The 12038-nt window shown below is 44.3% G+C and overlaps 1 protein-coding gene across 5 annotated transcripts in view; it reads right to left on the reverse strand.

Moving 5' to 3' along the window:
- wdfy3 (WD repeat and FYVE domain containing 3) overlaps window positions 1-12038 on the reverse strand; it is a 129733-nt gene that overhangs the window by 35585 nt on the left and 82110 nt on the right. For 4 of the 5 annotated variants that reach the window (XM_085426451.1, XM_085426452.1, XM_085426450.1 and 1 more), the window contains 12 exons: window positions 11372-11590; window positions 10699-10883; window positions 6754-6985; window positions 6377-6537; window positions 4872-4983; window positions 4596-4786; window positions 3464-3616; window positions 3081-3154; window positions 2768-2929; window positions 2585-2679; window positions 2333-2453; window positions 1010-1227 (listed from right to left, as the gene is read on the reverse strand). In XM_085426451.1, coding sequence (XP_085282577.1) covers window positions 1010-1227; window positions 2333-2453; window positions 2585-2679; window positions 2768-2929; window positions 3081-3154; window positions 3464-3616; window positions 4596-4786; window positions 4872-4983; window positions 6377-6537; window positions 6754-6985; window positions 10699-10883; window positions 11372-11590 — 1923 coding nt within the window. The remainder of the gene's footprint in view (window positions 1-1009; window positions 1228-2332; window positions 2454-2584; window positions 2680-2767; window positions 2930-3080; window positions 3155-3463; window positions 3617-4595; window positions 4787-4871; window positions 4984-6376; window positions 6538-6753; window positions 6986-10698; window positions 10884-11371; window positions 11591-12038) is intronic. The other variant, XM_085426449.1, reaches the window with a different exon arrangement.

Here is a 12038-nt window from a genome sequence, read left to right on the forward strand (position 1 = left end):
AGAAGAACAACTGAGATAATCCATCCACAATACGAGGTTAGTGATTAATATACTGCAACAACATGGGAATAGAGCAGCTGTGATAGAATACAGCATTAATGAATCAATGGTACAGAAGTGGAGGAAGCAAGAAGAATGAGTTTAATAAAGTTTGATTCATCTGACTGCTTTGTTTCGCTTAATGTGCCTTATAATCCCGTGCACCTTATGGTCTGAAAATACATATTTGACTTTTTTATTTGGCACACTGCAGTTTAATGTTGCAAAGCACCTCGTTTTAACTTCAGTGGATATTATACGTGGTTATGCTCAGGATATGTTTATATAGGTTTAATGCACATAAAACAGCTGCTTGTTTAAGTGAAAATACATGGATGGGGTTTTTTTGCGCTAGCAAAGTTGTGGAGTTGCATTTTGTCTCGCATCAATTATATCGTCAGTTATATCGTTATCGCAAATTTTCAAATCTATATCGTGATAAATATTTTTGGCCATATCTCCCTGCTCTAGACAGAAGTTTTATGGAAATATTAAAGCAAACATCAACATCTGAAATTATTCCAGGCTGGTAAATCCAGCTTTGAAGAATCAGAATGGTTTTTACGCCTGAGCAATGAGAAGGTTGAAAACCACTAAGTTCAAAAGGAACTATGGCATGATGCAGCAGCAGGGGAGAGCGGGAGGGTGAAAATGAGAGAACCAACCCTTGGCTGTTCGGCGCACAAACTGTGCAGCTCTCTGTTTGCTGAACGAAGGCCAACTCCGACGGAAAGCGTTGCCAGAATGAGGAGAGGCGTCTGCTGAGCCATGTTACAACATACAGTATTTACCTTGGAAATCACGATTTCTTACTTGTGACTGTTCTAAGAGCGGGTGCTTACAGGTTTGAACGTCTGGAGCTAATACACGCACACATCCCTCAAAGGCGAGTGCCTAATGTTAACCAAATCCAGCCTCTCAGCTCCAATTTTGTGCTGCGATGACAGCGAACCCACGCTGCTGCACTCACCCAGCACTGTGCCGATCTTATTGGTCAGGACGGAGTCGGTGTGGTCCAGCCAGCCTCCTCCGCACAGGCCCTCTTTGAAGCGGTTGAGGATCGACTGATTGGACAGCAGCACCACCAGGATCCACAGAGCTGCCGTCACTGTGGTGGAGTGGAGATGTTCTTCCATGAACATCAGGAGCCAATCAAAGCCCAGCGTTCGCACCAGCTCCTCACACGCCCTGCAGGGAGAAAAAGTTTTGCAGGTTTACTGTTACTTTAATATCAGTTCTTTTCACAACATTTTAAATACTTTGTCAATATTTCTGCTTCTGCTTGCTCATTATATCAACCAGTGTCATTATAATCTCCATCTCTGTCAGCCGCTGGGCATATTGCCATTATTTGAGTCAAGTTGAGCCATATTCCAGTAATAACTGGAGCTAAATAGCTTTTTAATGATAAAAGTCTTTAAAAGATCAAAGAACAAGAATAATGTTGTGTGGCGCTTTTATGATTGATTATTCATAGTTTTCAAAATAAATAGACAGCCTGAGAGTTTGCATTTTAACTTGAAGCTTTCAGGATGAGCAGATATGACAGAAGGAGCAAATAACAACACCCAAGGCTAGAAAAATTAAAAATGCTAGTTGGCTTAGTTTGCAAACTGCAGTTCCTCAACTGCCCACTTGGGGTGCCTCCAAGCTCAGACCATATAAAAGTGTTTTCACTGTTGCAGTCTCTGCGCTTTGAGGCAGGAAGTGATGAATGAGCAGCAGATCTTTTTTTGACCATTTATGTACCCAACTTTACACAAATAAGTAAGCATGCTAACAGCCTACTGCACAAACAGATTTAATCTCTGTAGCTAATTTCGATCTTCACAACAACTGCATGGGGTGATTTCATTTATTATTATTTTTAAATAAAACATCTTTTTAAGACTATTAAGGTTTAAAGTTATAACGTTAGAATTATGGCAGCTATGATAGATGGTAAATGCTGACACAGGCGGCTGTATCTGCCTGTTAGGCGTTAAATACGCTAACCAGAATCACTAAACTGGAGTTTGCGACCGTGTTTGTGTTGCTGCCTATTTATTAAAATAATGTGGCTTAAAGAGAAGTTAATTCTACCAACAGACGATCCCAGAGCTCTGTGCTCCAGAGTGAAATCAGAGTATGTTAGTTAGGAATTATTATTAGCAGATATGTGTGTCTGTACCCCTGCAGTCTGTGGATGGTCATTAAGCTACAAGCATAACTTTACTTCTCTAGTTCAACGTGGCATGGCTCTAACTGCTATTTTTTTAATCTATACAACGTCTGGAGGAGAGCGGTGTCTTACTGGGCATTAACTGTGCACTTCTCTTTCGTGGTGAAAAGCAGTTTAAGAAGGCTGTCCAGCAGTCGATTTCTCAGCAGAATGAGGTTTGCTGATAGGAGGCCACCAAAGTCATCATCATTTCCTGCAGATTCACCAAATGTTTCATATTTATTAAGGATAGAAAAACAGTCAAGCACTGACCATATACTTTTGGCCACACGTTATTTAGGATAGAGGTGCAAGAAGTCAGATCAACACTAATATCACTCATACCTCCGTCTATCTTCTCCTCATTATTGATTTCCATGACAACAAACTTCTCACACACGGCAAATGTGGGAAGAGTGGAGGAGATGAACTGGCCGAACCTGTGGAGACAGCAAACGGTCTTATGCTGCACTGGCATGGATCATCATCACCGACGTTCACGTAGCGGCTACACGAGCGCGTTCTTACCGCAGCAGGTCGTACGGGTTGGGGAAGCCTTGCAGCAGCAGACTGAGCACGTTGCTGATGGCGGCGACAGTGGGCTGGGACAGCGTGGTGTCTCTCAGGGTGAGCAGCAGTCGTGGGATGAGCTGAAACTCTCTCAGGAGTTTAGCATTTTTAGCCGCCTCACTATTCGACACAGTCAGCAAAACACACAGTGAGACGCTTTCACGTTAAAATGAAAATAATTGTGCCAATCAGCAGTTACAAAAAAATAAAAGTCATTTTATTCTTCATGTGATCTGTTTCTTGTTCAGGGAAACTTCCTTCTGACACTTGCCTGGATTCTGTCAGCAGTTCAATGAAGTGCTCGAACAGAGACAGATGGAGCTCGTAGGGAGCGTGCAGCCAAACCTGAGGAGCAGACGGAGCAGACTCAGACCCTGCCGCACAACTCATTTCTGGCAGCACAAACTTCTGGCACAGAGTAGCTCAGTTCCTTAACACTTCAACATCAAAAAAACACTTTTTTTCCCTTTCCTGTTCTAACAAATGCAAAAATATACCTGCAAACTCTCCGTTTTATTAGCCGAGACGGGTTTAAGTGGAACAAGACTTTTATCAATGCTAAATAGGCAAGCTTTCTTTGACAGCTGCACACTAATGTCCTTATTTCAGTTGGCTCACAAGCATTATGGGTCAACGGGCCCTGTAAACACTCACCTCAAAGTCACACAGTAGGTCCTGGAAGGCCGTGGAGTTGGGGATGATGGAGGTTTCGTGGCCGCTGTCAACTGTTCCCACCAGAGAGAAGGTGAGGTGGAGGATGTGGCTGTTTAGCAGCGAGCGCTTCTTCTTTAGGAGCATAGCCAGCAACTAAAGACGAAGACAAAACAAATACGCATTTACTTGTCTTTGTGTACAGACTTAAACTTGGCTTTCAGTCTGTGAACTCATTGCTGGGTCATATTCACATTAATCACACTGTCACTAACAGTAGTCTGTGCTTAGTCTGACACAGAAACACGTTCAAAAAATATGTAACTGGAGACAAATGAGCATCCATCCATCTTCCGCTTATCTGGGGCCGGGTTGTGGGGGCAGCAGCCTAAGCAGAAAAGCCCAGACCTCCCTCTCCCCAGCCACCTCCTCCAAGAAGCACCAAGGCGTTCCCAGGCCAGTCAAGAGATATAATCTCTCCAGCGTGTCCTGGGTCTGCCCTGGGGCTCCTGCCAGTGGGACATGCCTAAAACACCTCACCCAGCGAACCACCTTAACTGGCTCCTTTCGATGTGGAGCAGCAGCGGCTCTACTCTGAGCCCCTCCCGGATGGCTGAGCTCCTCACCCTATCTCTAAGTGAGAGGCCAGCCACCCTTCGGAGGAAGCTCATTTCCGCGATCTTGTTCTTTCGGTCACTACCCACAGCTTGTAACCATAGGTGAGGGTAGGGACGTAGACCAACTGTTAAATTCAGAGCTTCGCTGTTACACAGCTCCCTCTTCGCCACGACGGATCGGTACAGCGTCCGCATCACTGCAGCTGCCGCAGCAATCGTCTGTCGATCTCCCGCTTCCTTCTCCCATCACTCGGACAAATGAGCATTTTGTAAACAAATTTAGAAAAGTAGAAGCAACACCATTAAAGTACAACGGAGAGCATTTATTCACACACCACGTGTGTGAATAAATGCTGTGCAAATCGCACTATTCATTTAAACACTACAGTGTTTAAATGTGAGAGAAGCGAATGCCTTGCGTCCCAATTTACGAATGTTTGGATGGCAATTTTTAGAAAAACTCAGTAATTATCCTGGAAATGTAACTAAAACTTTTAATTTAAGTTTTAATAACTTACCTGGTAACCTTTGATGCGCTCCATCTCCTTACTGGCCAGCGGGTTGCTTTTTACAACACACACTAAAGCCTTGACAGCCGCATACAGTCCCTCCACATCTGACGCCATGGCAACCAGACCCAAAATGGCCGCTGCCCCTCCCACATACTGCAGGTTGGTGGCCACAGGTTTGGGCACGAATGCACGAACACCTGACGGAGGGAGAAAGAGAACAAGTGAGTTTTCATCCACTAGAGAACAGCGTTTGGTATTCTGAGTCGCGCAGATTTGGTTTACCTAAATATCCAATCACAGCAGCTCCGATGGTGCGTGCGGGACCATTAAGGTGACCGGCGGCATTGTGAATCAGTTTTACTGGAGTGGCATTTTCATGAGAGGACACGGCGAGCTGAAGAAGATGGAAAAGAAATGACAGAAATTAAAAACACACACACACACACCTCAAGTATGTCTCCAGACGGCAACTCGACGGTTACTTTTAAACTCTCTACTTCGTCAGAGCCGCTTTCACACAACTTTGCACCATTTCCTCATTTGTTAGTCAAACGTTTGTTGCTGTGGATGTTTGTCTATGAGTAAGAATGTTTTACTGTTAGACGCTGCAGTCTTGCACCAAGATCTGATCAAAAGCTTTACTGAGCTGAAATGAAATATTGGATTCTTTCAGTTAATTCGGGGAAGGTAAAAACAGCATTATGCAACATTGGCATTTAGAATAATTGTGTATTTATGGAGTTTTATTTCTCTCAACATGACACCCATGTTTAGCCAAGTGAGAGGGTGTGAAAGACCCAAACACTAGGCTTAGTTTGCTAAGAGGGACGTGATAATGCTGCATGAGAGGACAACAACTTATTTTCGTTCCCCTCTGCACAGTGAGTGAGTGTCTTCCTACTCTGTGACAAGTCTCTGCTGCAGAATTGCTGCCTCTGTAATTCTCTGCACTTCACTTCCTGTGAGTTGCTGCGGGAGACGGAGCAGGAGAGACGGGCAGGCTGGGAAAGTGACAAGTGTAGAGAAAGAGATAACACAGAGCTCATCTGGAGCTCCAACACACACTCGTGGTGGGACTGTGTGTGCTACTTCCTTTAAATGCATCATTTAAATGCAATGGACTTGAGTTTTCTGTTGAAAAATGAAATTGACCTTTGCAAACCATTAAGTGTGTGAATGCACATCCATAGCCATTTCCAGATATGCACAGCAGCCCTATACTTTCCTAGAAGTTTCCTAGACAGGGTGCATGTGTCCGATGTAATGGAGTACTTCATGTAACACGAAGTCATGCAAAGCAGGTGATTCCCTGCTGCGAAAAGGACGTCTGTGGAAAATGCCCCAATCTAACAATCCTGAAATAGTCTCAAATCCATGTGTGAAAACAGCTTATATGTGTGTTTACACTTTGGACCTCAATTTGGAGTTTTTCTGCTTGTATTTAATTATTTATTAACTTCAAAGTCTTTCCTCTCTGCAAACGTTACACTTGTGCTAAGGGTAAACACGTCACCACGTGGCACAGTAGCAGAGGGAGAAGACAGGTTTCTTTTTTCAGTCGGTTACGTCAGCCAGGATGATGTCATCTCAGCCAGTGTGCTGCACACTTCAATAGAAAACTGAATTTAGAGTTACGGTTTAAAGGTTACTGTAACGGAAATAATAGATTCTTCAATGAAACTTTGACAGAATATCTGACAGTAAGATTTCCATTTAGCAGACAAACCTGTGGTGACAACAACATTAAAGCAGTGACTTTTAATTCCTTGCGAAGTCGTGCGTCTGACCTGTTTGGCGATGGCTTTGCTGTCCAGTTTGTTGTAGCTTTTCCTGATTTTGGCCACAGTGAGAGTCAACACAGAGAGCGCATACAGACTGAAAGACACCTTCTCCTCTGGCACCAGCACCACCGGAGAGGCCGGCGCTACCTCCGCCTTGGAGTCCTTACCTGCAGGAAGGGAAAAATGGAGAAGGTAAAAAGTGAGTAAAAATTAAAAAAAAAAAGAGGAGCCATGTATGGATGAACGCTGGGAGAAAAGAAGTGATGCAAGGTGGTTAAATGACAGAACAAAACTAAAGAAAAGCATTAAAGTAGAGCAAGGATTTGGAGCCTGGTTAAAAGCAGGTCTGCAGACTGTACGTCGAGGTCTGGTGGTCCACTCACAGGGGAGGTAGACGGCCTGAAAGCTGCCCACGTAGTTGGGTCCAAGCTCATAAATGGCAGCGACGCTGGCGGCAGGTAGGAACTCCTCCAGGAAGTGGGTAGGCCCAAGACGCCACACCAGGCTGGAGAGCTGGCGCTGGGCAGGGGGTGTCCCTATGTACCCATAAACAGTACTGACGACAGGAGGGTTGGTGGAGCTGGAGCCGCCTGGAGCGCTGTGGATGTAGTGAAGCTGGAGAAGAGGAAAGGTGAAGGTAATGACTCAAAAGAGGGATTTCTATAAGATATGCAGAAATACGACTGAGCTGACACATTCATGTTCTCAGACAGTTTTTTGTGCTATGAAATGCAGACGTAGCCCGCCACAAACTTCAGAGACTACAAAGAGAAATGACTTACATTTGACTTGTTTATTGGCTCAGATCACAACAGAGCTTCAGAGCATGTGAGATACACAAACTCATTTCAATTATATGCACAGTTGAAGTTTGAACCCACTTAATTGGGAACCGGTCCCGTATGCTGTCCCCTCTGACAGGATTAAATAATCATCAAGTCTATATTTCAGGGAACAGAACTTAAAAACATCATAGATCAAGGGCTCTGATGATTTTATCAGTTAATATTCTCTGCTGGGTCAGTGCACAGACACACATGATTTACTCCTGCGTTTGTCTTTTGTCAGTGTGAGTCAGAGACTGATGAGTTGATAGTTTACTCTGATAACTCCTTTTGTGTCCTTTTCTTTGGGGAAGCAGGCTAATTAAATATGCATGCGTTACCTATTTACGTCAGTGATGAATTAAACGGCTGGATGGAGCTGATAAATAATCGAGTTGACCTATCAGCTCCTGGATTTTAACAGCTCAGATGTGTGTTTATGTTCTAAACACGTCACAGGTACAGTGAAAACAAGCAGAAATAGTTATTATTTAGCTTACTGCTAACAGTTCTAAACTAAGCAGAGGAGGAGGTATCTGGGGGTCTCGTTCACGAGGGGAGGGGACAGGTGAACGGGAGACTGGCAGATTGATTGCTGCAGCGTCTGCAGTGATGCGGATGCTGCACCGGTTCGCTGTGGTGAAGAGACAGTTGAGCGTAAAAGTGAAGCTGTCGATTTACATCCCTAATCTCATCTGTGGTCATGAGCTCTGGGTAACGACTGGAAGAATTAGACAGCGGATACAAGTGGCGGAAATCAGAAGTCTCTGAAGGGCGGCTGGACTCAGCCTTAAAGACAGGGTGGGAAGTTCAGTGATTTGTGAGGGACCCAGAGTAGACCTGATACTCATCAACATCAAAAGAAGCCAGTTGGGGCAGTTCAGGCATCTGGTTAGAAAGACTCCCAGGCACCTCCTGGGCGAGGTATTGATTACTGGGCATGTCCTACATGGAGGAGGACCTGGGGCATACACAGGACAGCCTGGGGCTTGCTACACTGTGGAAGGTCTGGGCTTCTCCGATAGGCTGCCGCCCTGTGACCTGGCCGTGGATAAACAGCAGGATGGATGGAAAAACGGTGCATCTTAACTTGGTTTTCAGACTTCGACCTATCAGACCTACTCAGAATTTTAACTTATGTCACCAGAGCAGATGGAGAATCTGTCTCTGCCTCCGGCCGCCCAGCACTCAAGACTAAAGTGCGACTGATTCCAGTAAAGAACATACGGCAGAGTTGAGTGAATAACTACACATGACGAATGTTCGGGAAATCTGTTCGTCTCACGTGTCTGAAAGAAAAAATAAATCGGTCGATACTTTGGAATATCAGATTTTTAAATCACCAAATATTGTTATCGATCTTAAAAATCCAATATCAGGTTCTTACAGACACAACATACTCGGCGGCCATAGAGGGACATTCAAAAAGTCATCTGCACTGCAGGAAGATCCACAATGAGATCAGGAGCCATGCTTTTGTTTCAAGGTCTCAAAAAAATCTATTTCAAAGTGCAATCGCTGCTGAGTCCAGGTGGGTTCCAGTTCGCACTGAAGCATCCCCGCAGAGTAATCCTCTCACCACCACGTTTCACCGTGAGGACGGTGTTCTCTGGGTTGTTCACCTCCTCCTTTGTTCTCCAAACATAAGCAGCATCTCTTTGGCCACAGAGCTCTAGTTTGTTTCATCTGACCTAAAGACGCACTTCCTGTGTACATAATCTTTCTCCAGGGTGTTCTTAGCGTACCTTTATCTGCAGAAGTTGGGTTTTTTCCTGTGTGTTGTTCCAGTGATCGTCTTCTTTGAGACTACAATGACTTGGCAGTTGTTCTGGGGTCTTTGGACACATCAACACTCAACAGTGTCTTTGAAATCTTTGCTTCTACCTCAGACAGGCTTGTTCCGCACTGTGTGGCTCTCCTAGAATCCTTCTCACTCCAGTTCTGGATATATGGAAACGCTGTGATAACTCTGTATATCCATTTCCTGCTTTGTGAGCATCAACAATTATTTTAAGTCTGAACTGATTTCTTTGTTTTTAGCGTGATGCTTTCTCAAGTGACAGTTTAAACCCTTGCTGAAGTTTTTATACTTTGTGTTAATTGAAAGATAAACTCAGTTTTAACTTGACTTTAGACCGTTTTAAAAACTTAAAGCACATCATTGTACAGCAGTGGTTTGTGCAAAGCTCAATAAAAAGTCAGGGGCTAATAATACTGACACAGATAACTTTTGTTTTTTTCTGAAATAATTCTGTTGTTTGTTTTTTTATTTAAATAAACAAACACGTGGAGCCTTTTTTTTAAACAACCAGGGCCTTAATAGTTCATTCTTAAAATCACAAGATTCATTTATGACCAATCAAAACGCCTGATGTTACACAACAGTGAGTGACGCAGAGACACTGACTGTGGGAAGGATAAAAAGGGATATGAAAGGAGAACTACTGCTCAGCACAAAACAGCATTTCAGCAGTTTTCTGAGCAGACTTCATGTCAGAAATAAAACGTATCATCTATTCATTATTCACACATCAAGCCACTCCTGCTGTTGTTACTGGCTACTTTTGCCATTTAGACCACCTGGGAGGTGCCTGCACACCTTTTGCTTTACTGTCACTCTTTTACAAGCTAAATGCAACCACACGAACACTTAGACCCATATGAGACACACGACCAGCCTGTTTTTTCCTGTACACGGCCCTCAGCAGGAAATGAAGCCGCTGTTATCAGTGCCGTTAAGGAGAAGCTGTGACTTGCGGTCTCAGCCTATTCCCTATTCTGCTGTCTAATCTCAGGGGAATCTAAAGTCACTGAACCACAAACCACATCACAGTCTGCTGACTGCAGCACTCAAAAGCTGCTGTTTAAAGGTCGGAGTTAGAAACGTACGCCACTGCTGCTTCTCAACGCCAACCGTGATCAGAAGTCCAAATAAGACGAGCTAATTATGGTCGACTTCCAAACACAAAGCCGTTGTTGCGGCGTACTTACCTACTGATGCATAAGAAACTATCAGCACACTCATAGTTTTAAATCGGGCACTAGCTCACCGTTTCTTTATACAGCAGCTGTCTTTAAAAACAGGTAACCGTGAATATGAGATGATGGAGATAGTTTTTATGTATATGACATATAGTCTGATTTTATACCCATAAATCCATCTACATTTATTACAAGACTTAATTGACGTATCCTATTAAAGATATACTGGCAAGCTAGGTTAACCCTCCTGTTACTGCACCTTTACCAGGGTACAGGTTTACAGCTGGAGTTTGTCCTGTGGTGCTGCACTGCTCTTGTTCTGTTCATGCAAAAAAAAAAAAAACAACCCAAAACTTCCAACAAACACCCTGCATGCAACAAAGCCTGTTCACCCGCGGTTGGTCAACAGAAACTGGACAGTTTAGTACAGTTTTCCTAACAGCTGGATCTCGACAGGAACAACAATGTGAGATCTGCAATGTGGATGTTGGTTATTGCTGACACGCCGCGTACTAATTTTACCTTGACAGTGCTGATGAGCTGGCCGTCGATGTACAGCGTGGCCATGCTATTCTTCAGCATGCCTTTGCTCATGACCAGCACCAGGTGGTGCCACTGGCCCTCGGCGATCAGCTCGCCACAGCGGAATCGAGCGCAGCAGGGAAGGATCTCGTAGAAGGAGGCTTCTTCGCTAGAATCATCCGCTGCTTGATGGGGGAAGGCAGAGAGAAGCAGGGGGCAACATCAATGAGCCAGAGAGCTCCAGCAGAAGTGAGTACATTAGCTCAGGGTTAAAGCCCCAGAGAGGAAGCCTGTTTGGTCGTAACAGAAAGTGCACATTTCTCCCACTTGCTCTCTGTAACACTGGAAAGGTCATATTTATCAAATATAATCTCTAAACAAAACTGTATCAGCATTTTAAACTCAAATATCTAACAGAAAGTTTTAATTTCTTTTCTGGGAATATATCCTGTATGAAAGTGCATCATCCCAAAAACAAAAAAGTAATGGCTTTTGGCATACAAGCTTGAGATTTCACAGATTTGAGATAATAATTTTCTCCTGATGGTTCACCAAAAAGAATCTTGAAGCATAGACAAAGTATAGAGGTCTAGAGGATGGTTGTGCAGCGGCGGATTATTAATTCTTGTGGTTATGCTGCAAACCGGAGTTTAAGTCTAGTGCTGCCACTTACAGTATGTCTGCAGCAGCTCCTCCTTGGTGGAGACGGTGAGCGAGCGGTCTTTGGCTGACAGCACCACAGCCAGGCACACATAATGCTGCTCCGAGGAGTTGGCCCGACGGACGATGGTCAGCAGCCGCACCGGGTGGGCCTGAGGGGATGTGCTGAACCTCTCCACGCAGAACCAAGTGGAGTAACTCAGGCCTGATGGGGGAGGAAACAGGCGCTCGCCTGGGTAAGGAAGGGGGGAGTGAGAAAAGATAGAGGTTTATTTGTTTTTATTCATATATATATATATATATATATATATTTTAAAAATTCACAATTATTTTTATCTCAATGCTTTACATATTAAATCCATCCATCCATAATAGATGGGTCCACATTGTGGGGCAAACAGACAGGCCTCTCCCCAGTCAACACCTCCAGTTCTTCAGGAAGGCCACAGAGGTGTTCCCAGCCACTGGAGACACGTAGCCTCTGAAGTGTATCCTGAGTCTTCCCCTGGGCTTCCTCGCCACGTGACCTGCTCAACAGGTGAGCTGACTGAAATATCTCCACTCGTCCTGCTATGAGCCCACTTGTCAATGTAGATTGACCAGAGTGTGAAAGCAACACAGTGAATTGACTGTGTTGCTTTCAGCTCTTCTCTTTTTCTCATGCATCATAACACATTTAC

Source organism: Rhamphochromis longiceps, linkage group LG12 (assembly GCF_057381845.1).
Source record: "Rhamphochromis longiceps isolate RC_006_pf linkage group LG12, R_longiceps_female_GT1.1, whole genome shotgun sequence".
NCBI classification, from domain to species: domain Eukaryota; kingdom Metazoa; phylum Chordata; class Actinopteri; order Cichliformes; family Cichlidae; genus Rhamphochromis; species Rhamphochromis longiceps.